Genomic DNA, 27,445 nt, shown 5'->3' with positions numbered 1-27,445 from the left:
CGGATACATGGAGGGAATTATATATACGTTCACATACAAGATACTGGAGGTTACAAAATGAATGCAACTCAATCACATGTTCACCACCCTATGAGTCAACAACTTTGTCCTCAACACAGCCCGAAATGGACTACAACGTATCCTGAGATTGAACACATGTGCTAGGCCTTTCAGCCAGAGGAAACATCATCCCTGCACCCAGCCTGACCAGCGCTGTCACTATTTCATGTATTTCAAATACTTGCCCTCTCATTCTACAATCACTGAGTGTATACAGTCCGAATCGGCCCATTCTCCCCTCATGTGACAATCCTGCCAGCCCATGAATCAGCCTGGTGATCATGTGCTGCACGCAGGTCTCTTCGTAAATCAACATTTCCCAACCTATCACTATTTAAATAATACTCTGCCATTCTGTTTTTCGTACCAAAGTGGATGAATTCACATCTAGCCACTTTATACTCCATCTGCCATGTTTTTTTCCCACTCACTCAAGTTATCTAAATCTCCTTGGGCAATTTTAACTTCCTCCTCATCTCTCACATTCCCTCCTAGATTTGTGTCATCAGCAACCTTGGAAATATTATCTTTGCTTCCTTCATCACAATCATTCTTGTCTATTCTGAATACTGGGACCCAAGCACTGATCCCTGTGGCACACCACTTGTCAACTTCTGCCATTCTCAAAAAGACTGATTTATTCCTGCTCTCTTTATCCTGTTTACTAATCCTTTCACTGTACATGCCAATCCAAACCCCCATCCCATGCACTTCAATTTGGTACACAAACCAGTTAAGTGGGCATTTAACAAAAGCTTTCTGAAAATCTAAATAGACCACATCATCTGGTTTTCCCTTATCTACTTTGCAATTTAATTCCCAAAAAAGCTACAATAGGTTTGTCAAACATGATTTTCCTTTCATAAACGCATGCTATCTTTGTCCAATCCATTTGACATTTTCAAAGTCTCTTATTATGACAGAGTGGACTCTCGTATTAAGTCTACCACTGATGATAGGCTAATCAGTCTGTAATTCCCTGTTTTTTACGCTGCTTTATTTTTTTAGAAAATTATACATTTCAGATTAAAGTTCCCATTTATTTATCATGAACAGACAGATATTCCATGCACCCATAGCAGGGTTTAACAGATAATGTCGGGATTAAAATGAGAATAGAAGCATAATCTTATGGTGGCAGCAATATATGTCGAATGAAATATAAAATTTTCTCCAGGGATTGACATGCACCAGATAAAATCCAAACTGACTTAAAACTGAATGTTACAGAGACAAAAACAAAAACATATATCGTTGATGTCAATTTCGGGAGAAAAGCTTCAGGGAGCGAAAACTACATTTAAGTAACAAATAATGATGATTAGGCTTAATCCCAGAATCACATAGCCTGCAGAGGATTTTCATTTGTATTGTTGGATTGGAATACAATGTATGTTTGCTGCTTCAGGGTAGACCCTGCCTTGTTGTATAAATGTAATCAAGCAGAGTCTATCTTTGAACCCTCAAAGATGCTATCCCTCCCCAGCATTATAAAAGTTGATTTGATCAATTCATTCCGTATCAGCCCTGGCGGTGTAGGAAGCCTCAGTTTCAATACTGGCAGATTTAAGCCAAAAAATGTGCACTCCGCTTTTGACACTCACGAACATGAAAAAAACAAAAGTTTGGATTCTGGAAAATTGGATCCTTTATTGTCCTCTTGTCCACAGGTAAAACCAGAAACTGATAGTTACGGGTAAACTGTAGACGAGGAAACGAGAGCGAGAAACCTTCTAACATTCTGTAAGAGAACTGCTTTAATGTTAAGCATTAGAACAATTTGTAAAGGAATTGTCCTTTGTTTAGCTAAGACGATTTCTGTGCGATATTTCCATCGATTAAATTTTTGGCGCTCTTATTCATTTTGAAATATATAATCGTTTGTTTAACTGATGATTTGGCGCCCTTAACTTCCGACTTCATACGTTGCTTGCCCGCATTGGTGAGTCAGGCAGAAATCTGATTGGTAACATGAAGAATATTATGAGCTATAATATAATTGCCCAATCAGCTCTGAGCGCACCACCATTCCTCCTGAGGGTATAAGGGAACTGAAAGAAGGCGGATATCAGCATTCTCTGTGAAAGTGCTTGTGAGATTGTTACAATGTCTGGAAGAGGAAAGACCGGTGGGAAAGTTCGGTCCAAGGCCAGGTCTCGCTCCTCCCGGGCCGGACTGCAGTTCCCGGTGGGCCGCGTTCACAGGCTGCTGAGGAAGGGGAACTACGCTGAGCGTGTGGGTGCCGGAGCCCCGGTCTATCTGGCCGCCGTGCTGGAGTATCTGACGGCTGAAATCCTCGAGCTGGCCGGCAACGCGGCCCGGGACAACAAGAAGACCCGCATCATCCCCAGGCACCTGCAGCTGGCCGTCCGCAACGACGAGGAGCTCAACAAGCTGCTGGGAGGGGTGACCATCGCTCAGGGCGGGGTGCTGCCTAATATCCAGGCCGTGCTGCTGCCCAAGAAAAGCGGCGCCTCTGCAGCCACCAAGACCAAGTGAAGCCACCATTCTTTAAACTGAGAACCCAAAGGCTCTTTTCAGAGCCACTCACTTAATCAGTGAAAGGGGCGACCTATTGTCTATCCGCATGTGCGATAACATCCCTATCGATTCGGAATGACATTATATTTCTAATGCGATCTGTGAAAGCGCTGCTTACAACGAGACGCTGGTGCTGTTGCCTTTTCCAGACATGAGGAGTCTGTGCTGCATCTAAATATGACCAATTGACAATGTTCAGGGAAACGTTCTTGAATAATTAAATCATCCCATTTCCAATTAAATGATGTAAAATTACAAACAAATATAAACGGAATCACCTCATAACCCCAAATGCATCAGAGGGAGGGAAACGGGTAAACAGAAGGAAAGAAAATAAATTGTAGGTTTGAGGGTTTTAGGTGCTGGAGTTTTTAACAAGGGATCGCAGCTCTTTCTCTGACCGACTTGTTGGCTCTTAAAAGAGCCTTTGTGGTTCTCGGTGTAAGTCTAGAGTCGGGTAGGGTGAGTCTAGGCGCGCTCCCCGCGGATACGGCGGGCCAGCTGGATGTCCTTGGGCATGATGGTGACTCGCTTGGCGTGGATGGCGCACAGGTTGGTGTCCTCAAAGAGCCCCACCAGGTAAGCCTCGCTGGCCTCCTGCAGGGCCATGACGGCCGAGCTCTGGAAGCGCAGGTCGGTCTTGAAGTCTTGAGCGATCTCTCGCACCAGGCGCTGGAAGGGCAGTTTGCGGATCAGCAGCTCGGTGGATTTCTGGTAGCGGCGGATCTCCCGCAGAGCCACAGTGCCGGGCCTGTAGCGGTGGGGCTTCTTGACGCCGCCCGTGGCTGGAGCGCTCTTGCGGGCAGCTTTGGTAGCCAGCTGCTTGCGGGGAGCTTTCCCTCCGGTCGACTTGCGCGCTGTCTGCTTGGTCCTGGCCATGATAACAAACGCTGTGGAACACAGACTCTGAGAATGATCAAGCCGCTCTGTGTCTGTCTATTTAAGACATGTCCGTCACCTCCCTCCTGTCCTGATTGGATGCAGCGCAATCCCGCCGAGAAATTTGAAAAGAGCAGCGGGCTGCATGGATTTCTGGGCCCTGATTGGTGGAGCAGAAACTGACAGTTCATCAATTTCAAAATGCCCGCCAATTTCAGAGGAACGAGTAACTGACATTAAAATAAACCTAGTTTGAAGACAGATAAAATCAATCTGAATGGACAAATATCACAAGGTCTGAAAGTTTGCGAGCCCCATTTCGGTCCCCGCTCCGACTTCCTGCTTTCGAACACGGACTAAATTCTCCTTCATTCCCTGATCGGCTTACAGCAGGCTGGAATCAAACTCCTATTGATGGGCGAAATTTTGGGTCTCACATTTAAAACTGATCAACATTATCGGTTTATTCAGGTCAAAGCCCTATAGATGTTATAGAGAGAATGGCTTGGCTCTTGTTTCTAGTGTTTTATGGCTGGGGGAGGCGATGTGGGTGGGCGGATTGCGCACCCATTCTGTAAATCAAGTTAATATCTAAGTTTACATATTTGAACTATCTTCCACAATGTGCGTAAATGCATCTTCGCAGTCCAAACCATGCACCAAAATCAGATCTTCCACATCACCCTTCAGTCCGTCCTGGGTTGCAGAATCGAGGTGATTAAGTGTAGTCAGATTTTTCAATCAGCCTCTCAATATTCGCCTTACATTCCCGTTTAAATTTGGGTTATTTCATTGATCGCCCTGATACAGGCCAGAATAAATCTGTTCAGTGCTCCCAGGAACCAGACAACATGCTGCATGGATACAGGCTGATCCATTTAAAGCTGGTATACTGGTACCTCCCAGACCCTGTCATGTCTCAACGACCCAGGAACAGATGGCGAAGAAAGAAGACAGGGTGATAATGGGGCGAAGAAGCGAGAATGATGTGTCTCAAAATAGTTACTCCTGATTAAAGTGTAATAAATGATGGCCTTTATCTTGTGAACTCGGTGTTAGTTTGGGAGCTGTCGTGTTCCTCAGTCAAGCTTTGAATCGAGATTCGGCAAGTATAAAGGAAGCGAATTCCTGAAAACCGAACTAAATTAAACCATGAATTTTGTGTGACTCACGATTATATTGTTAATGGAGAATGCGCAGATGGAAACGCAGTGTTTATATAAAACTACATATCGCTTTTCCTCTCCTGCTCTGAGGTCACTGCTCTCAATGTGAGGTTGTGGGCGGCTCTTAGAAGAGCCTTTGGGTTTTGTTAGAGAGTCGGGTCGATTTGTTCAGCCGCCGAATCCATAGAGAGTGCGGCCCTGGCGTTTCAGAGCGTACACCACATCCATGGCGGTGACCGTCTTCCGCTTGGCGTGCTCGGTGTAGGTGACAGCATCCCTGATCACATTCTCCAGGAAAACCTTCAGCACCCCGCGGGTCTCCTCGTAGATCAGGCCCGAAATGCGCTTGACACCGCCACGGCGAGCCAGGCGGCGGATGGCTGGTTTGGTGATGCCCTGGATGTTATCGCGAAGCACTTTGCGGTGCCGCTTTGCTCCGCCTTTCCCCAGTCCTTTGCCTCCTTTCCCTCTGCCAGACATGATGCTTCTTCAGTCAAATCGCTGCTGAATGAGTTGGGAGCTGCTTCACGTTCCGCTTTTATACAGCCCGCCCCGACCTGACTGAGGAAGGGAGAGAGAGAGAGAGGCGGGGCGAAGAGACCGAGTGACAGACACAACTAACGTCTTTGGTAAACCAGCTCCACCTCCTGCCTGCCAAAAACGCATTTATTTATCAAATTTTGAAGAGAGCTGAACAGAAAGCTGTTAAAGTAACTTAAACACGCCAACATCATAAACCAGCTATTTAGAAAATCGTATTAAAATCAATACTGTCGGCAATATTCCCCCCTCAATACTACACTTTCTATAAAGAGTCAGATGCCTGCTTCTATTTCAATCCTTGTAAAATTCTATACTCACACATCTCTAGACTCACGCCTCACCCTTCCCTCCACACCGCCAAAAGGGATTGAGAAATTCGCTGACACCTCATCCAACAAAATAAGATAAAATATACTGGTATGGGTATTAGTTGTGAGGCGGGGTTTTACTCCATTGCAGACTCTCACCCTGAAAATGTGAATAAAGAAAAGATAAACTTTGAATGCACTGGGACACATTCCGGTTAGGGAGCTGTAAGGATATCCCTGTGTCTTATTGCACAGTGCGGGAGGGGACGGGTGGAGAGTGTGTCAGTGAGTGAGCGGGAAAATAGGATTTACGTGGGAGGAAAACGAAACATTTCCATCTGAAATCAGCTCCCAGCTCCGAGACACGGATCAAATAATCAGGGCATCAATTCTTTCATGTGAAATGTGGGTGGCTCTGAGAAGAACCTTTGAGTTTAGAGGTTTACAATTTGCTCGGGATCTTTCCCTTCTTCCAATGCCTCAGAGTGTTTAATGTTAGCAAATAAATAGAAACCGGAGCAAAGATCGAAAAGAGAAGGAAATCTCTACCGAGACATTTACAATTGTTCATCTTGTTGCCAATGAACCTCTAAATGTGAACATTGTGTAAGAGAGTGTTTGAAGTGGGCGGGCGAGTCAGAGGAATGAAACTGTGTTTGTGTGTCCGTTCTGATCAGGAAATTTCCGAGCCCCGCTTGGGTAAGATAAAAATATTTTCCAAAGGAATACACCCCCTGCTCCCCAGCTTAACCCCAAAGTGAGATTTCAAGACAATTTCTTTGTTGTTCTCGATATTTCAGTCTAAGAGTAGAGGACATGTCAGAGATCGGGTGAAGGAGCCGCAGAAAATCAGGTTTAAATCGAAATGGGAGTCTTCAATTCGCGTGAAATATTTTCGACAGCGAACATTACAGTGTTAGAGATAAGAAGGATTTATAAGAAGGAATCCCGCCGAGAACTTTGAAAAGAGCAGCGGGCTGCATGGATTTCTGGGCCCTGATTGGTGGAGCAGAAACTGACAGTTCATCAATTTCAAAATGCCCGCCAATTTCAGAGGGACGAGTAACTGACATTGAAATAAACCTAGTTTGAAGGCAGATAAAATAAATCTCAAAGTAGAAATATCATAATATCTCAATGTTTGCAAGTCCCATTTCGGTCCCAGCTCCGACTTCCTGCTTTGGAACGTGGATTAAATTCTAATTCATTCCCTGATCGGTTTGCAACAGGCTGGAATAAAACTCCTATTGATGGGGGAAATTTTGGCACTCACACAGAAACCTCATCAACCGACTCGGTTTATTCATGTCAACGCGCTATAGATGTTTAAGAGAAAATGGTGTGGTTCCTGTTTCTGCAGGTGAATGGGTGCGCGGTGGGGTCTTTATGGGGGAGGGGGGCTTGCAGACCGTTTATGTAAACCGTGTATCTGTCGAAATTTACATTGATGAACGATTATGTTCTAATTATTGTAATAGGTAAAATGAACTGGCGGAAACTGCATCCCTCTCTCATTCCGGCTTCATTATTTGTTGGGTTTGAATAACATTTGCCCTTTGACTGTACATCACAACCATGTGCCGTTGCCCGGTGGACCTCAATTTAATGGATTTATCCAATACCCCACTTTCATTCAAACTCTCTTCCACAATTATTCAGAAATGCATGTTTAGTATAGTCCAAACCGAGCGCCAAAAGCAGAGTTTTCCCTTCTGATAGAGAAATAAAGTTGTACAACATAGAAAAAGTCCATCGTGTCCTGGGCGGCCATCAAACAGCTATCTGTTCAAACCTTCTATTCGGCCCGTGTTGCAGAATAGAGGTGATTAAGGGTAGTTTTACTTTTCAAGTCTGTAAATCGATATTGGTCTGATTCATGCCGGCTGTAAAATATGCTCTGAATATAATCGGCAGCAAGAGACAGTCAATGTCTGCCTTATAACCTGTCTTGAATTCGGATTCTTTATCTGATTGTTCAGAGGCAGGCCAGGATAAAGCTCTGTTCAGACATGCTGAATCGATACAGGCTGATCCATATAAAGCTGGTACCTCCCAGGTCCTGTCATGCGTCAAAGACCCAGGAACAGAAACCGATGGGGAAAAAAAATAAAATTAGAGCGTCGAAGGGGGAATAAAAGGTTTAAGAATAGTTTCTCCGGATGAAATTCGACATTACATTGGGTAGAGCCGTGGTCGTCGGGTAGAAAGGACGGTAATTCGTGAAAACAGATCTAAATTAAACCAAGGTATTTTTGAAACTCACGATGGTATTGTGAAAAGAGGATGCATTGGTGGCAAAGCAGTGCCTCTTAATAAGAAAATACAAAGATTTATTTTCCCCTGTCCCCCTTCAGAAGTCACTGCTCTCAATGTGAGGTTGTGGGCGGCTCTTAGAAGAGCCTTTGGGTTTTGTTATAGAGTCGGGTCGATTTGTTCAGCCGCCGAATCCATAGAGAGTGCGGCCCTGGCGCTTCAGAGCGTACACCACATCCATGGCGGTGACCGTCTTCCGCTTGGCGTGCTCGGTGTAGGTGACAGCATCCCTGATCACATTCTCCAGGAAAACCTTCAGCACCCCGCGGGTCTCCTCGTAGATCAGGCCCGAAATGCGCTTGACACCGCCACGGCGAGCCAGGCGGCGGATGGCTGGTTTGGTGATGCCCTGGATGTTATCGCGAAGCACTTTGCGGTGCCGCTTTGCTCCGCCTTTCCCCAGTCCTTTGCCTCCTTTCCCTCTGCCAGACATGATGCTTCTTCAGTCAAATCGCTGCTGAATGAGTGGGGAGCTGCTTCACGTTCCGCTTTTATACAGCCCGCCCCGACCTGACTGAGGAAGGGAGAGAGAGAGAGAAACAGAGTGTGTGTGTGTTTGTGTGTGTGAGAGACGGGGCGGGAGACACTGAGTACCAGTCAGAACAAGGTCTTTGGTAAATCAGCTCCTCCTCCTGCCTGCCATAAACGCAGTTATTTATCCAATAATGTATATAGATTTTTCTTTCCCCACATATTTCCAATATTCTTAAATGTATTTATATCCATTGTTTTATCTCTACCTTTTAGCCTGTTTCGATTCGTTCACTCCACCCCCACCCCCACTAGGGCTATCTGCACCTTGCTTGTCCTGCTTTCTACCCTTAATTAGCACATTCCTTTAGATAATATCACCACCTTCAACACCTCTTTGTCCTGTTGTCTGGGACATCATTTGGTTATCTCCACGTATCACTGGCCCTCTACCTAACTCTTCTTGTCCCACCCCCCTCCCTTAAACCAGCTTATATTTCACCCCTTTTCTACTTTTACTTAGTTCTGTTGAAGGGTCATGAGGACTCGAAACGTAAACTGTGTTCCTCTCCGCCCATGCTGTCAGACCTGCTGAGTTTTTCCAGGTATTTTTGTTTTTGTTTTTGCTTCTATTTCAATCCTTGTAATATTCTATACACACAAATCTCTAGACTCAAGCCTCACCCTTCCTTCCACACCCCCAAATGGGATTGGGAAATTCGCTTGACACCTCATCCAACAGAATTAGAGAAAATATAAAGGTATGGTTATTAGTTGTGAGACGGGGTTTTACTCCATTATCACTCCATTGCAGACCCTGAAAATGTGAATAAAGGAACGAAGATAAACATTGAATGCACTCGGACACATCCCGGATAGGGAGCTGTAAGGATATCCCTGTGTCTTATTGCACAGTGCGGGAGGGGACGGGTGGAGAGTGTGTCAGTGAGTGAGCGGGAAAATAGGATTTACATGGGAGGATAAAGAAACATTTCCATCTGAAATCAGCTCCCAGCCCCGAGACAGGGATCAAATGATCAGGGGATCAGCTCTTTCATGTGAAATGTGGGTGGCTCTGAAAAGAGCCTTTGGGTTTAGAGGTTTACAATTTGCTCGGGATCTTTCCCTTCTTTCCTGTCTTTGCTTATCTCGTTTTGGGCTTGGCCCTCCCGATCACCACTTTTTTGACGCCCGTCACCTTCTTGGCCGGAGACTTTTTCTTGGGGGCTGCTTTCTTCACCGGCTTTTTGGGAGTTGCCGCCTTCTTGGCTGGTTTCTTGGCCGCTGCTTTCTTCGCTGGGGATTTCTTGGCCGCTGCTTTCTTGACTGGAGTCTTCTTGGCCGTTGCTTTCTTGACTGGAGTCTTCTTGGCCGTTGCTTTCTTTGCTGTCACCTTCTTGGCTGCCGCTTTCTTCACTGGAGATTTCTTGCCAGCTGCTGCCTTCGCCTTCTTTCCCACTTTCCCCGGGGTTGTGTTCTTAGGGACTTTGAAGGAGCCCGAGGCGCCCGTGCCCTTGACCTGAACCAGGAAGCCATTCTTCACATTCCTCTTGATGCTTTGCTTGATCTGGGAGCCGAGTTTCTCCACATCCACCCCATTGCCGCGCAGCGCCTTCTTGATCGCGGGCAGCGACATCCCCTTGCGATCGCTGCAATCCGCCACAACCTTGAGGATCTGCTCGCCCAGCTTGGGACCGGCTGCACTGCTCCGGGGAGCCGCCTTCTTCTTCTTCTTGGGAGTCTTGACTTGGACGGCGGGAGCGGCTGGAGGAGCCGTTTCGGCGGCTGCAGTATCGGTCATGTTCCGGAACTCTGCACAAAAGTGTCTCTGTCGATCTGAACGGGCTGAGAAATGAAGCCGCTGGTGGCGGCACTGAGCAACTTAAAGGCAGCGAGAGGACGGGGCGGAGACAGGCTGCTGTCAGCTCCAGGCTGCTGCTGCCTCTCTGTGTTTTTCTCTCCTCACAAACTCCCCAATTCCATGGAAATTCCGGCTCTCCAGTGTCCCAGACTGAATCCTTCTTATCTCTGACATTGTAATGTTCGCTGTTGAAAAGATTTGACGCGAACTGAAGACTCGAATTTCGATTAAAACCGGATTTACTGCGGCTCCTTCACCCGATCTCTGACATGTCCTCTACTTATCGACTGAAATCTAGATAACAACAAAGAAATTGCCTTTAAATCTCACTTTGGCGTCAAGCTGGGGAAAAGAGGGAACTTTTGAATATAAAATATTTTTAGTTTAGGCAAGCAGAACTCGGAAATCTCATGATCAGAACGGACACACAAACACAGTTTCATTCCTCTGACTCGCCCGCCCAGTTCCAACACTCTCTTACACAATGTTCAGATGTACATGTTTACAGGCAACAACGGTCAATAATGTGAATCTCTCAGGCGTGAATTCCTCCTCTTTTTCGTACTTTGCGCCCTTTTCTATGAAGAATATTGTCGATTGTAAACTCAGCGAACGTTTAGCTCTCTGAGGCATGGGAGCCGTAGATGGTCTCATTCGCAAATTGGTGTTTAACGGCGAGGTTGAGTGTGTTGGGCTACAGGAAGATATAGACGGGATGGTCAAGTGGCAGATAAGTGGCAGATGGAGTTTTACCCTGAAAACTGTGAGGTGATACACTATGGAAGGAGTAATTTGACAAGGAAGTATTCAATGAACGGCATGACACTAGGAAGATCTGAGGAACAAAGGGACCTTGGCGTGTGTGTCCCTAGATCTCTGAAGGTGGAGGGGCATGTTAGTGGGGTGGGGGAAAGGCACATGAGACACTTGCCTTAATCAATCGAGGCATAGATTACAAAAGTAGGGAGGTCATGTTGGAGTTGTATAGAGCCTTGGTGAGGCTACAGCTGGAGTACAATCTGGTGGCCACATTATATGAAGGATGTGATTGCACTGGAGGTGGTGCAGAGGAGATTCACCAGGATGTGGCCTGGTATGAAACATTTAGGTTATGAAAAGAGGTTGGATTCTCTTGTGTTGTTTACGTTGGAGCAGAGAGGGCTGATGGGCGACCTGATCGAGGTGTACAAGATTATTAGGGACATAGACAGTATGGATAGGGAGCAGGTGTTCCCCTTAGTTGAAGGGTCAGTCACAAGGGGGTATAAGTTCAAGGTGAGGGGCAGGTGGTTCATGGCGACTGTGAGGAATAACTTTTTTAACCCAGAGGGTGGTGAGGGTCTGGAATGCACTGCCTTGGAGGGTGGTCGTGGCGGGTTGCCTCACAACCTTTTAAAAGTGCCTGGATGAGCACTTGGCAAGTCATAACATTCAGGCCTATGGGCTATGTGCTGGTAAATGTGATTAAGTAGGTAGGTCAGGTGTTTCTCACGTGTCAGTGCAGACTCGATGGGCCGAAGGGCCTCTTCTGCACTTTGTGTGATTCTGTGATATGTCATTTCACGCTATTATCTGAAAAGCTCACATCAAGATGTTTATTTCTGGTGACAATACAAATTTACTGCAACTGGTCCCTCCAGACTTCCCTGTTTATGTTGCTCCTCCTGAACTGACAGGTCACAATTTCACAGTTTGCAATGTACCCCAACCTCAACAACCAGAGCTGGCCAGTTATATATGAACACAAAGACGTGCATAGTCACGTTCCTGAAAATGAAAGATGTTTTCAGAGTTTGTTTTGATTTTGGTTTGGAGATGATCCGATGAAATAAAAGTAAAATAGTGCGGGTGTTGTAAATCTGAAACAAAAACAAAAATAGCTGGAAAAACTCAGCAGGTCTGAGAGCCTCTGTGGAGAGGAAGACAGAGTTAACTTTTCGAGTCAGTCTGACTCTTCTTCACCTGAAATCAATTTAGTAATCAGATCAAATGTCAGGCCTGAATTTCCGAGAGGAGAAGGAACAGTGACATTCTGACTCATAACACGGGGCGAGTGTTCACATTGCCAGTGTATATTGACCTATCATTAACATTAGTAACAGAAGTCGCGAGATAGGGGGGGGGAGGGAGCAAGAGTGAAGGAGATAAAAGGAGCAAGGGAGGGAGAAACAGAGAAATCGCTCTCTCTATTGCTACCACGTGTCAATATAGCAATGAGTGGCCCTCGCATCTATCATCGGATAGAGGCATACATTTTATAATTATTTCAAAAGATTATAAAAATATGATAAATAATAATTTTGTCCCAAACATCTTTTAGAACCAGAGAGGGATATAATTATATTGAAATTATTCAGTGAATTTTCCTGACTAGATTCCTGAAATGATGCTGTGGGCTGATGAGGGAATCATAAACAAGTTGAACTTTTAATCATTGGAACTTAGAAGATTGAGAGGTTTCCTTTTTGAAACACCGAAGATTCTGAACCTGATAGGGAAAACTAATTTAAAACTGACAGACCCACAGAGGTGAGAGATGACGTGATTCAGCTCCAGCTATTACTGGGCCAAAGGCAGACACATTTCTATCACACAAACAGAAGTAATGCCAGTGGGTGAGGTGAATAGTATCCGAAATGTAATGATCCATAACCTCTGGAGCTCTCTTTAAACTTTGGACACAAAATGTTCGAATTGACACTCAGTGACTGAGAGGTTCAAACTGATTATATTAAAGAGTGACTTTTAAGACCAGACATTAACTTCTGCCTGGTCACAGCAAACACATAGATTCACTGATAAAAACAAAAAGCTAAAAGCTACTGCGGATGCTGGAAATCCAAAACAAAAACAGAATTACCTGGAAAAACTCAGCAAGTCTGGCAGCATCGGCGGAGAAGAAATCAGTTAACGTTTCGAGCTTTCATGGCCCTTCGGCAGAACTGCAGCATAGTTTCAACAGGGGAGAAATATAAATTGGTTTAAGGTGGGTGGGGGGTGGGGGGGTGGGGGAAAGAGACACATTGAGGGTGTGGTGTGAGCAGTTAATCAAAAGATGTCACAGACAAAAGGATCAAAGAGGTGTTGAAGGTGGAGTTCTTTGTCTGAGAAAAGTGCTAATTAAGAATGGAAAACTGGATATTCAAAGTACAGCTCTAGTGGGGGTGCTGTGGAAAGACTAAAGGTTTTAGTTTTAGATTTAAAAATAATGGAAATAGGTGGGGAAAGAAGAATCTATATAAATTATTGAAAAAAAAGCGGGTGGGGGGGGGAAAAGAAACGGGGTGGGGATGGGGGGAGGGGGAGTTTAAGATCTAAAGTTGTTGAATTCAATATTCAGCACAGTGGGCTGTAAAGTGCCTAGTCGGAAGATGAGGTGCTGTTCCTCCAGTTTGCGTTGGGCTTCACTGGAACAATGCAGCAAGCCAAGGACAGACATGTTGGCAAGAGAACAGGGTGGAGTGTTGAAATGGCAAGCGACAGGGAGGTTTGGGTCTTTCTTGCGGACAGACCGCAGTTGTTCCGCAAAACGGTCGCCCAGTTTGCGTTTGGTCTCTCCAATGTAGAGGAGACCGCATTGGGAGCAACGAATGCAGTAGACTAAGTTAGGGGAAATGCAAGTGAAATGCTGCTTCACTTGAAAGGAGTGTTTGGGCCCTTGGACGGTGAGGAGAGAGGAAGTGAAGGGGCAGGTGTTGCATCTTCTGCGTGGGCATGGGGAGGTGCCATAAGTGGGGGTTGAGGAGTAGGGGGTGATGGAGGAGTGGACCAGGGTGTCCCGGAGGGAACGATCCCTACGGAATGCCGTCAAGGGGGGTGAAGGGAAGATGTGTTTGGTGGTGGCATCATGATGGAGTTGGCGGAAATGGCGGAGGATGATCCTTTGAATGCGGAGGCTGGTGGGGTGATAAGTGAGGACAAGGGGGACCCTATCATGTTTCTGGGAAGGAGCAGAAGGCGTGAGGGAGGATGCGTGGGATATGGGCCGGACACGGTTGAGGGCCCTGTCAACGACCGTGGATGGAAAACCTCGGTTAAGGAAGAAGGAGGACATGTCAGAGGAGCTGTTTTTGAAGGTAGTGTCATCAGAACAGATGCGACGGAGGCGAAGGAACTGAGAGAATGGGATGGAGTCTTTACAGGAAGCGGGGTGTGAGGAGCTGTAGTCGAGGTAGCTGTGGGAGTCGGTAGGCTTGTAATGGATATTGGTGGACAGTCTATCATCAGAAATTGAGACAGAGGTCAAGGAAGGGAAGAGAAGTGTCAGAGATGGACCATGTGAAGATGATGGAGGGGTGGAGATTGGAAGCAAAATTAATAAATTTTTCCAGGTCCCGACGAAAGCATGAAGCAGCACCGAAGTAATCATCGATGTACCGGAGAAAGAGTTGTGGGAGGGGGCCGGAGTAGGACTGGAACAAGGAATGTTCCACATACCCCATAAAGAGACAGGCATAGCTGGGGCCCATGCGGGTACCCATAGCCACACCTTTTATTTGGAGGAAGTGAGAGGAGTTAAAGGAGAAATTGATCAGTGTGAGAACAAGTTCAGCCAGACGGAGGAGAGTAGTGGTGGATGGGGATTGTTGGGGCCTCTGTTCAAGGAAGAAGCTGAGGGCCCTCAGACCATCCTGGTGGGGGATGGAGGTGTAGAGGGATTGGACATCCATGGTGAAGAGGAAGCGGTTGGGGCCAGGGAACTGGAAATTGTTGATGTGACGTAAGGTGTCAGAGGAATCACGGATGTAGGTGGGAAGGGACTGGACAAGGGGAGAGAGAAGGGAGTCAAGATAACGAGAAATGAGTTCCGTGGGGCAGGAACAGGCTGACACGATCGGTCTGCCAGGACAGTTCTGTTTGTGGATATTGGGTAGGAGGTAGAAGCAGGCCATCCGAGGTTGGGCGACTATCAAGTTGGAAGCTGTGGGAGGAAGATCTCCAGAGGAGATGAGGTCAGTGACAGTCCTGGAAACAATGGCTTGATGTTCTGTGGTGGGGTCATGGTCCAGGGAGAGGTAGGAGGAAACGTCTGCGAGTTGACGCTCAGCCTCCGCGAGGTAGAGGTCCATGCGCAAGACAACAACAGTACCACCTTTGTCAGCGGGTTTGATGACAATGTTGGGGTTGGACCTGAGAGAACGGAGTGCAGTGAGTTCAGAGAGAGACAGATTAGAATGGGTGAGAGGAGCAGAGAAATTGAGACGGCTCGAAACGTTAACTGATTTCTTCTCCGCCGATGCTGCCAGACTTGCTGAGTTTTTCCAGGTAATTCTGTTTTTTTTTGACATAGATTCACTGGGCGGATTGATTTGCTAAACCGGTGAATGAACAGCTAAGATGCTGCAGGGAGCGATATCAGTTTGAGCTTCATTCAGGAATCGTCTACCTGCCTGAAACTCTGCCCGTTCCACACAGACCCATTGTGATGCTCAAGCTGGAGAACATTGACTGAGGGGCGGAGCAAATGACGTCTGTTCTGTGACGTCTGTTCCAGGGAAGCGCTTGCGCATTGCTGCCCTCAGTTTTCTCAGACATGGCTAGAAGAGCGCATGCGCCCCTCATTTCTCCCAAGAATTGACCTTTGAGGGCCTTTCACTCAGTGAGCGGGAGACCTTTGTTTCAAACAGATAGAAATGGAAATCTTAGGGCCCGGGTAAGCGAGTAAACAGCGTTCTGATTCCAGCAGGGCACCGGTTTGTCAGTGTGGACACAGAAATCATCATTGACTCGGGGTAAGTTCAGGGGGAACCGGGGGCTGTTTGTAAGAGGCGGAGCGGAGCGCGAACGTGTTCCGGAACTTGGAGTGAGCGGGTGGTCGGGGAGAGGCCTTTCTGGGGCTGTGTGTGGCCCTGCTGAGGGAGACAGAACCTGAGGAAGCTGCAATTGTAAACTATTGGGATTTTCTCCCCTCAAACCTGTAATGCATATTCCAAGTATAGCTGCTGATTCATGCAACTTGTCGGCATTTGGACAGTGAACAGTGGTAACAGGCAGAGAGTAAGGAGGAGAGTAACCATGTAGGGGTCACGCTTTGGAGGCACCAGCTATTAAGATATAAACATTTTAGCACCGGCTGAGAGCTGGATATTGATATCTGAACTGTCTTTGTATCCTCGGGGAGTGTCACCCTTGGAGCCATACAGATGTGGATTGTTTCTGAGTGTCACTCAATTGCTTGAAAACTACCAAAGCAGGTTGCTGACGTGGAATCAGACACTGTAGTATTTATTGTATCGTTATGTTTTGCATCTAGATATATATTTTTTTATTTATTGTCAGTTGAAAGATTATGTTGACCTATTGTTTTTCAATGTCCTCTGCTGATTTTGTGTTACAAGACTTATGTTTCTTCCTCCAGGCAAATCAATGAAGGGATCAGTTTCAAGCTGATGATATCCCAGGAAAAATAAACGTCTAGCCACCTCTTTCTAACTGACAGCAGGCACGATGTTACTCCGAGAGTGCAGAGATACAGACAGAACATCAGCTCCACCATCACCGAGAACAGAAATAGTCAGGCTCAAATTGATCTCAAACCCAGGTACAAATGCTCCATCCAATGGTCAGACACTCAGGGGAGGTGGAATAATTTTACTACAGTACACTCCTACTCAGTACTGCTGAATTGCAGGTCCACCAATTGCAGTCAACAATCACAGCCATTATCAGATTGAAGGGCAGCCCTTTCATGTCACAAGAGTAGAACGTCGCCTGTAATTTAAATACCAGGTATTAAAGCTGATTGAAATTTACAGAATTAATCCTTGAGTGCACCCAGCATTCATAAAGCAACACCATAAATTCAACACCAAAGATCCCATATAATATCTTTTTTTAAATTCATTCACGGGATGTTTGCTTTTCTGGCTGTGCCACCATTTAGTTGCCCTTGAGAAGGTGGTGGTGAGCTGCTTTCTTGAACTCCTGCTGTCCACGTGGTGTAGGTACACCCACACTGCTGTTAGGGAGGCAGTTCCAAAATTTTTCCCCAGCGACAGTGAAGGAACAGGATATATTTCCAAGTCAGGATCGTGCAGTGACTTGGAGTGGAAATTCTAGCTGGAGGTGTTCCCATCTACCTTCAGGGTCGACAGGGCTGAATTTAGTCATTTTTGTTTCCGGTGCCTCAGTCAGTGTCGGGTGGTCCATCTGATTCCATTCCATTTTTGTGACTTTTTAGCAGTTTATTACAACTGAGTGGCCAAGTGGGTCTAACACAACACCACATGTAGACCAGACTAAGTAAGGACAACAGGTTTCCGGCATTGGTCAACCAGGTGGGTTCTTACAACAATCGACAATGGTCACCATTATTCTTTTAATTCCAGATTTTTATTGAATTCACAATCCGCCAAACCTCGGCAGGATTCGAACCCGGGTCCCCAGAGTATTACCCTAGGTCTTTGGATTAATAGTGACAACAATGACAACATCACAACACCATCGCCTCCCCCTGATAATGATAAAGTACATATTCATTAAGACAGACACACATACACATCACGTGCCAGGTCAATATACTCACTAATAGTTATATCAACAGATCTCTACAAAGAAGATAGGTTAAACCTTAACTGACAAAGCAGATATTGACAAGTACGGCAAATAACATTACAGCACTGTCATAGGAGAGACTGACAGATACAGAAGAAACCTGAATTCCCATGACAGGGGCAGATGCTTACATTGTAAAACCACAGACACATACCAGCGATAGAGAGGTGTAGAATAAAATCAAGTTTCCCATAACAGAATTTTAAAAATAGGAAGAAAATGGATACCCAGAAAGCAGACGTTGATAGCTACGGTAAAATCACACATGAACATGCATCAAAATCTGTAGGTTTGGGTTGAGGGGTTGGGGGGAGGGAGCGAATGGTCCATGCTCACACACTAAATTGAAAGCTGCAATGTGAACATCACAATCAAGTAATACAGGCTGACATGTTCACAGCAAAACCGACCATGACCTACAAGGTGCATAGAGACCTGGAGGAAAGACAATACTCACATACAAGAATATGATAAGCATAGGGCACATTCTCATTCTGGGGATTGAAAGCAAATAATTAAATTCTCATTCATTTAAAATAGCCTAAGTGTTTCAACATATTTTTTTTCCATGCTCATATTTCTGACCCTGAGCCAAACAACAGGAAAATGAATCAAACTGACATATCACAGAATTACAGATACAGAATAAAATCTGCACATCTATATACCAGTAACTGAGAGTTAAGTAGTAAAATTTGCTTTACATGTCAGCAACAGTGAATGCAAAATGCATCCTCACATGTCAGGCACTGGCAGGTGCAGAGTAATAGCCACAAGTGCATTACAGAGAGTTAAATTCCCAGAGTAAAGCTGTACGGCTCACAAAAAAATATCTGCACTGAATAGTAATAGTATTGAAACACCTCAAAAGTGCAACATGATGTATGTTGATAACTCCAATATCATTGCGCTGTCTGACTGCCTGTAATGACCATATTGAATTGATTGTAATATTCATTGATTGTATAGAAGCAACTCTTGATCCATGTGTAAAAGTTGAATCTGATTGCACTTTTTGTGATGGCGATGTAGAAATGTTCTTTCAGATAATTTTTGAATTACGTATATTTTTTTTTAAAAACCCATAATTAATTCCAAACATCTATAAAAGAAAAAAGTCACACAGCAGCAAATAACTAGGTGCATTTTAAAATCCCCATTCATAGACAGGTAAAGAATAAGACTCGTAGTAACATGTTAAAAAGTGACAGATACAGGCTGAACTGACATTCGCATAGCATTCTATGTAAAGTGCAGAAAAAATAAATTTCTTCCTTTCTAGAAACATGCACATGTGCACACACGCACACCAAATTGTACGTTGAAACCCTGTCAGAATAGAAGTGAAACATATTTGTCAGACATTGGCAGGTGATCAGTGATGCCATATTCACTTGTTGGAAATTAACACGTACAGGGGGAGGAAGAAACACCAACAATGCAGGAAATACTCAGCAAGGAAGCCAACACCTGTGGAGACAGGATGAGAGTGAACATCACAGTTCAATGACCTTTTCTGATATCAGAATTTTCAGGTGGAGGGTAATTCAGCTCTTGTCTCCACAGATGTTGTCTGGCCTGCTCAGTATTCCCAGCAATTGTGTTTCCTTTTTCTTGAGATTTCAAGAATCCACTTGTAGATATTTTGTTTTTGCTTTTGCTACAGATTATAAACATTCCTTCATGTCAAAATCTGACAATTGCAAAGCAAATCCCATATTCAGGCACCAAATTAAACAGATTCTGATCAAAAAGGATCGTTCACCTCATTAGAAAGAGACAATAACAGAATGGAATATATCACTCCTATAACAGAGATATCAATCCCAAACAGAAACAAATCAGGACTGATTAAAATCCACAATCGTAGATCAGATACTGAAATTCACAGTAAATGCAGAGTCTCATTAAAAATGCTAACTTTAACAAAAGTAAAAGTCATGCTCACATCAGAGGCTAGAAACGAGCAGACAATTTCAGTACCAGAATCTCATATCTAAAAGGGTCAGGTACAGGTAAAATGTGCACTTCCATACCAGAAGCCGAATATTACAACTTAAAGCCAAGGCTATCCTAAGAGAAAGGCTAAAACTGGATATGTACAAAATTAGCCTTTAACACCATGCCAGATACTTGTGAGTGCCAGTCAATGTGCACAAGTACATATTGAAAAATGACAGATAGAGAGAAAAGTCCATTCACACATAAGAGAGACAAAAGGAGCATAAACAGGCACACACACCCACACACAAGGACAGGCGCACACACACAGACAAGCGCATACACAGACAGGCACGCAAAGAGACAGACAGGCGCACACACACAGGGAGGCACACACACCCACACACAAGGACAGGCGCACACACACACACACACACCCCCGCACACACACAGACAGGCGCACACACACAGACAGGCGCACACACACAGACAGGCGCACACACACAGACAGGCACACACACACAGACAGGCTCACACACAGTTCTACAATCACACAATGACATAACTTTACTGAGAGAATCTGAGTAAATCTTAGAATTTCTTTACAAGAGACGAATGATTAAAGAATATATGTGACACATACAGAAAAAAAATCTGAAACATTTATGGTATTTCCTCATTTTCATGTCAGAGACCGGGAATAAGACTCAAACACATGTTTACATTTTAAAAACTGAAAAAAAAAGTGTATATTCACATTAACTTAGCAGACACGTAACAAAACAGTCAAATGCCAAGTAAGCCCAACACACACATTCAAACTCACATGCCACAAACTGACAGATAGAGGGAGAAAAAAAAGTCACTTGCAAGTAATGAAGTGCTACAAAGTAATGCTCATACACCAGATATTCACAGGGACAGTGTAACACCAGCACTCACTTACCAGTAACTGACAGGTACCATGGCAAAGTCACATTTTAGCCTCTGAGAAATTAATAAATACAACTGGAGGAGAAAAACTAATCATACTCACATACCTGAAAATGCACACAATTATACAGAACTTACACTCATTATCTAAAAGAAAACTGGAAAATAGAGAATGAAACACATCTTATGCTAAAAAAAAAAGACATGGATGGATTTTTTAAAAAGTCATTCACTCACAACAAAATTAACGTGCAGTGTAATTGCAAATACAGCCTGAGAGTTACAGACCAACATCACACTTCCATTCCAGAGAAAAAAATATATTTGATACAGGTTAAAATACCTAAATGTATCCCAGTGACTTTACATGCAATTCATAGAATTAATTGCAGAAAAGAAGGGGATCCTAATTCAAATAAGATGACAAAATAATCTTATCACCCATGTGTTATGAAAGTGAAATTCAGCCTCATTTTTAAAAATGGAAACATTACTCAAATAATAGTACAGGCCTGCAAATTAATAAATTAATATGGAGTGGAAACAATAGTAAACATAAAATGGTTGAAAGGATCAATTTAAAAAGAAGTGAACAAATCTCAGCTCACAAACAATGCTATGCATTGACAGATGAGGCTAGTAACTAAGGTGGATACATAATAGTGATAACTATAAAAGTTATAACATAAGCAAGATGAAAAGTGAGCTTGTTCCAACACAAGGTAGGTGCAGCATCGCTCACAGAGAACAGAGATGCTGCCAGGTCATTATGTCCACTGTCACAAATAAATAATCATTCATTCCCACACTGTTTCAAAGGGAAGAGACAACTGTTCAATCCAAGAGACAAACAGATCCGGTGAGTCTTCATTAACTTGCTTTATATATCCATCTAGCATCTAATCCAGCAGAATATCAAAGGATTAACAGAATACACAACAAATATCATATTCACTCTTTCATTCTCATCAGATATTATTTAACTGCTCTTAGCCAGAACAGAAAATAAGATAGCTCACTGTAAGGTACTTAATAAAATGCAAATCAGTGCCTCAGAATTTAGACAGGGCTATATATTTCATAGCAGTCTAACAAAATATTCACCAGGATGTTGCCTGGGATGAAACATTGAAGTTATGAAGAGATGTTGGATAGGCTTGGGTTGTTTTCGTTGGAGCAGAGAAGACTGAGGGGTGACCTGATCGAGGTGTACAAGATTATGAGGGGCATGGACAGGGTGGATAGGGAGCAGCTGTTCCCCTTGGCTGAAGAGTCAGTCACGAGGGGGCGTAAGTTCAAGGTGAGGGGCAAGAGGTTTATGAAGGATGTGAGGAACAAATTTTTACCCAGAGGGTGGTGACGGTTTGGAATGCACTGCCTGGGAGGGTGGTGGAGGCGGGTTGCCTCACATCCTTTAAAATGTACTTGGATGAGCACTTGGCACATCATCACATTCAAGGCTATGGGCCAAGTGCTGGTAAATGGGATTAGGTAGGTAGGTCAGGTGTTTCTCACGTGTTGTTGCAGACTCGATGGGCTGAAGGACCTCTTCTGCACTGTGTGATTCTGTGATTCTATGAAAAGCTCTGCATGAATAAAGGTACAATGGTAATTCCTTGACTACAAACTGCATCAATTACATGTGAGGCTATATAGTTGATTGAAGGGGATGTAGCTATTCACAATTGTTTTCACAGAGCTACAAATTGAGTACCATTCTTGAACTCCGATGCAACTACAGAATATAACCTATGGCTATAACATTGGTAGAACCCATGTTATAGGTTAAACCAAAAATGGGCAGACATGTTCAATACAACATTCAAACACGACAGGGGAGACAGAATATTATCCCCAATTCACACTCATTGAGTGTCACAGAATGGTAGGCCCATCAATCTTATCCAAAAACATTTTCAGATTGCAAGACAATCCATTCCTTTCACAAGAGTGGAGTCTTAGCATTAAATCTGTGCATTTCAATCAGCTGTATATGTGAAGCTAAGAATGTACCCAGATGCCCCACAGAACAACATATTAAATTCCACACCAAAGATCTCATACAATATCTGAAATAAAGGTAAAATATAATTTTAATGAATACAGACCTTAATACACAACACGTGCCATATCAATATTCTCACTATGAATCATAATGTAAGTTCTCTGAACACTTCTTGTTAACCCTTAGCACTTACTCTTGGAAAGCACCAAGGCTGAAAGATAAATAATGAACCCCACATTCACTTAGCCTACCTGAAACTGAAGTATACCAAAATAATCTCATTCATATAGAATCATAGAGGCCATAACATTATAGAAATAACTCCACAAACACATACCTTACCGGACGCTGTCATGTACAATTTAATCCCAAAATCATGCATTGTACTAGGCACTGAAAGACATGCAGAGAGTGGCACATTCCCATGCAATAGCAGATGCATGGATAATTTGAATGAATCACACTCACTGTCAGCTAAATGAGTGAATACACACTCCATCAATTTAAGTGACTAATAAATATAGAGCAAGAAACTAACAATATATTGGGAAGCAATGCTTTATTCAACCACATACAGAGTAGCAGGGAATTAAATGGAGAGCAGGAGCCACAGACATACACAAATCTTTTTAGAAAAGTCTTAAGGACGCAGAGCCAAAAACCCAGAATGACATAAAATTGCCCAGATTGACTGACACACAAAAAAATATTGCTCTCAAACAGCTTGGCTGGATCCGTATCAACTTCATTCTCACATTTAGTTCCAGATATTGACAGATTCAGATGGAATCCCTCTCACGGATAGTACCAGAAAATATTGCAGATAGAATGAATGCACTCTTCCATGCATAGCAGTACAGAGTCCTACACAGAGGGCAAAATGTATTCCTCCACATACAATACAACACACTGGTGGGTACAGGATTAATTCAACTCTATCACAGTATTCAACTAAGTGAAAACACATAATAAAACACACAATTCATCAATTCTTAACAGATATGGTGAAAAAAAAACGAATTCAATGCCCACAGTGTCCAAAATTTACATTTAGAGTATTAATTCTGCAGCCATTTCCAGAACCACAACAGGCACATAACAAAGGTTAGCAAGATTCATACACAGCACCAGAGGCTGATACATACAGAAGGAATATGACACTTATACACAGTCAACAACTGATAAGTCCTGATTAAAATCCATGTTCACATGCTACATTAAAAAGTTGAAAAGTGAGCATCATATTCAAAGAATGGACAATGATATACAAGGTGCAGAGAGTCCTAACAAAAGCCCATATTCCAATGCCAGAATATGTTGAACATAGACTAAGAGGACTGGAAAAACGGTCCGAGATTAAACCCGAATGGATTCCGGATTTTAATAGCCAATTTGGGGCTTGTGATCAAATATGATATAGTGCAATAAGGGAGACCAATCTTTTAAACTATGGAAATGACTGTGTTATATGTTAAGGCAATATTCTGTATCAAATTAATTATTCGTTTTACACACGTTTAGGCGGGCTTTTCAATGTTCAATAAAACAAAGGCTCGGTTCCTGCAAAATTGGCGCTTTAATTTCTGCTTCATGTCAGATACATGAAACTCCGCACTCAAAAGTCAGAAACTAACAGATACAGGTAAACTGCAGGATGTCCAAAAGATGGAGAGAGTTGGGTGAATCGCGCATTGTTATAATTTAAAAAGGGAATTAGCTATTACGATTTTTGTGCCGTATTTTTTTGGCGGTCTTGCAAATTTGAAATATATAATGGGTCGGTAACTGACGATTTGGCGCCATTACTTTCGGACGTCAACCACGTGACGGCTCCACGTTGGTGAATCATGCAGGGATCTGATTGGTAATAGGAAGAACATTAGCAGCTGTAATAAAATGGACCAATAAGCATTGACCGCACCGCCATTCCTCCCGAAGGTATAAAATGAGTGAATGCGTGGATCCTCCACATTGGTCACTCAAACAGAGATCTGACTGATAATGTGCAGAAGCCAATGGGATGTGTGTTTTCCTCAATTGTCACTACTTGGGAAAACGTTCCTGGAATAATAAAATAACCGTCTCTCCAAAGCCCAACAAAGGTAGCAAAGGAAAGGTATAGGGTGAAAAAAAATGGAAATTATATGCAGAAGAGGTGGCGTCTTTTAACAATAGATCGCAGCTCTTTCTCTGACCGACTTGGTGGCTCTTAAAAGAGCCTTTGTGGTTTTCGGTGTAAGTCTAGAGTCGGGTAGGGTTCAGTCTAGGCGCGCTCCCCGCGGATGCGGCGGGCCAGCTGGATGTCCTTGGGCATGATGGTGACTCGCTTGGCGTGGATGGCGCACAGGTTGGTGTCCTCAAAGAGCCCCACCAGGTAAGCCTCGCTGGCCTCCTGCAGGGCCATGACGGCCGAGCTCTGGAAGCGCAGGTCGGTCTTGAAGTCCTGAGCGATCTCTCGCACCAGGCGCTGGAAGGGCAGTTTGCGGATCAGCAGCTCGGTGGATTTCTGGTAGCGGCGGATCTCCCGCAGAGCCACAGTGCCGGGCCTGTAGCGATGGGGCTTCTTGACGCCGCCCGTGGCTGGAGCGCTCTTGCGGGCAGCTTTGGTAGCCAGCTGCTTGCGGGGAGCTTTCCCTCCGGTCGACTTGCGCGCTGTCTGCTTGGTCCTGGCCATGATAACAAACGCTGTGGAACACAGACTCTGAGAATGATCAAGCCGCTCTGTGTCTGTCTATTTAAGACCTTATGGGGAACGCCCACTTGCCCTGATTGGTCAACTCCACTTCCCCCTGGCAACGTTCGAATAGAGGGATGGTCGCCAAGAATCTGATTGGTGGGGCAGCAATTGACAATCAATCAATTTCAAAAAGCCCGCCAATTTCATAGGAACAAGTAAAAAGGAAATTAATTAAACCGAGTTTGAAGGCAGATAAATTCAATCTCAAAATATAAAAAAAATCGTAAACCTCGATGTCTGTGCGCCCCATTTTTCACCCGGATACAACTTCCTGTCTTTGGAACTCGGATTAAATTCTCATTCATTCCCTGCTCGGTTGATAACGGGCTGGAATAAGCCTCCTATTGATGGGCGAAAATTTTTCGGACACATGTAAACCTTATGAACAATAACGGTTTAAATTAACCAGGCACCGACTTCCTGCTTTGGAACGTGGATTAAATTCTCATTCTTTCCCTGATCGGTTTACAACAGGGCGGAATTAAACTCCTATTGATGGGGGAAATTTTGGCACTCACATCGAAACCTCATCAACCGACTCGGTATTTTAATGTCAACGCGCTATAGATGTTAAAGAGAAAATGGTGTGATTCCTGTTTCTGCTGGTGAAAGGGTGCGCGGTGGGGTCTTTATGGGGGAGGAGGGCTTGCCGACCGTTTATTTAAACCGTGTATCTGTCGAAATTTACATTGATTAACGATTATGTTCTAATTATCGTGTTAGGTAAAATGAACTGGCGGAAACTGCATCCCTCTCTCATTCCGGCTTCATTATGTGTTGCGTTTGAATAACATTTTGCCTTTAACTGTACATCACAACCATGTGCCCTTGCCCGGTGGACCTCAATTTAATGGATTTACCCAATACCCCACTTTCATTCAAACTCTCTTCCACAATTATTCCGAAATGCATGTTTAGTATAGTCCAAACCGAGCGCCAAAAGCAGAGTTTTCCCTTCTGATAGAGAAATAAAGTTGTAAAACATAGAAACAGTCCATCGTGTCCTGGGCGGCCATCAAACAGCTATCTGTTCAAACCTTCTGTTCGGCCCGTGTTGCAGAATAGAGGTGATTTAGGGTAGTTTTATTTTTCAAGTCTGTAAATCGATATTGGTCTGATTCATGGCTGCTGTAAAATCTGATCTGAATATAATCGGCAGCAAGAGCCAGTCAATGTCTGCCTTATAACCTGTCTTGAATTCGGATTCTTTATCTGATTGTTCAGCGACAGGCCAGGATAAAGCTCTGTTCAGACATGCTGAATCGATACAGGCTGATCCATATAAAGCTGGTACCGCCCAGGTTCTGTCATGCGTCAAAGACCCAGGAACAGAAACCGATGGGGAAAAATTAATGAATAATATTAGAGCGACGAAGGGGGAATAAAAGGTTTAAGAATAGTTTCTCCTGATGAAATTCGACGTTACATTGGGTACAGCCGTGGTCCTCGGGTAGAAAGAACGGTAATTCGTGAAAACTGATTTAAATTAAACCAAGGCATTTTGGGGACTCACGATGGTATTGTGAGAAGAGGATGCATTGGTGGCAAAGCAGTGCCTCTTAATAAAAACATACAGAGATTTATTTTCCCCTCTCCCCCTTCAGAAGTCACTGCTCTCAATGTGAGGTTGTGGGCGGCTCTTAGAAGAGCCTTTGGGTTTTGTTAGAGAGTCGGGTCGATTTGTTCAGCCGCCGAATCCATAGAGAGTGCGGCCCTGGCGTTTCAGAGCGTACACCACATCCATGGCGGTGACCGTCTTCCGCTTGGCGTGCTCGGTGTAGGTGACAGCATCCCTGATCACATTCTCCAGGAAAACCTTCAGCACCCCGCGGGTCTCCTCGTAGATCAGGCCCGAAATGCGCTTGACACCGCCACGGCGAGCCAGGCGGCGGATGGCTGGTTTGGTGATGCCCTGGATGTTATCGCGAAGCACTTTGCGGTGCCGCTTTGCTCCGCCTTTCCCCAGTCCTTTGCCTCCTTTCCCTCTGCCAGACATGATGCTTCTTCAGTCAAATCCCTGCTGAATGAGTTGGGAGCTGCTTCACGTTCCGCTTTTATACAGCCCGCCCCGACCTAACTGAGGAACGGAGAGAGTGTGTGAGAGAGGCGGGGCGGGAGAGACTGAGTGACAGA

The 27,445-nt window shown here is 44.4% G+C and overlaps 4 protein-coding genes across 4 annotated transcripts; 1 reads left to right on the top strand and 3 right to left on the bottom strand.

Annotated features, from left to right (window-relative positions):
- Positions 1 to 2,166: 2,166 nt before the first annotated feature.
- LOC144672339 (histone H2AX-like) lies at positions 2,167 to 2,632 on the top strand. The gene has a single exon (XM_078534191.1). It carries the CDS (start codon positions 2,167 to 2,169, stop codon positions 2,557 to 2,559), a length of 393 nt encoding a protein of 130 aa, XP_078390317.1. The 3' UTR covers positions 2,560 to 2,632.
- Positions 2,633 to 3,069: 437 nt separating this feature from the next.
- Positions 3,070 to 3,480, bottom strand: LOC144672369 (histone H3). Its single transcript, XM_078534215.1, has one exon. The coding sequence runs from the start codon at positions 3,478 to 3,480 to the stop codon at positions 3,070 to 3,072; it is 411 nt and encodes a 136-aa protein (XP_078390341.1).
- Positions 3,481 to 9,425: 5,945 nt separating this feature from the next.
- On the bottom strand, positions 9,426 to 10,082 carry LOC144672405 (histone H1-like). Its single transcript, XM_078534250.1, has one exon. The coding sequence runs from the start codon at positions 10,080 to 10,082 to the stop codon at positions 9,426 to 9,428; it is 657 nt and encodes a 218-aa protein (XP_078390376.1).
- Positions 10,083 to 24,838: 14,756 nt separating this feature from the next.
- On the bottom strand, positions 24,839 to 25,249 carry LOC144672357 (histone H3). The gene has a single exon (XM_078534203.1). The coding sequence runs from the start codon at positions 25,247 to 25,249 to the stop codon at positions 24,839 to 24,841; it is 411 nt and encodes a 136-aa protein (XP_078390329.1).
- Positions 25,250 to 27,445: the final 2,196 nt, after the last annotated feature.

The sequence above is a fragment of the Cetorhinus maximus genome, chromosome 38 (genome assembly GCF_964194155.1).
Source record: "Cetorhinus maximus chromosome 38, sCetMax3.hap1.1, whole genome shotgun sequence".
Classification (NCBI taxonomy): domain Eukaryota; kingdom Metazoa; phylum Chordata; class Chondrichthyes; order Lamniformes; family Cetorhinidae; genus Cetorhinus; species Cetorhinus maximus.
This window is presented reverse-complemented; position numbering and strand designations above follow the sequence as displayed.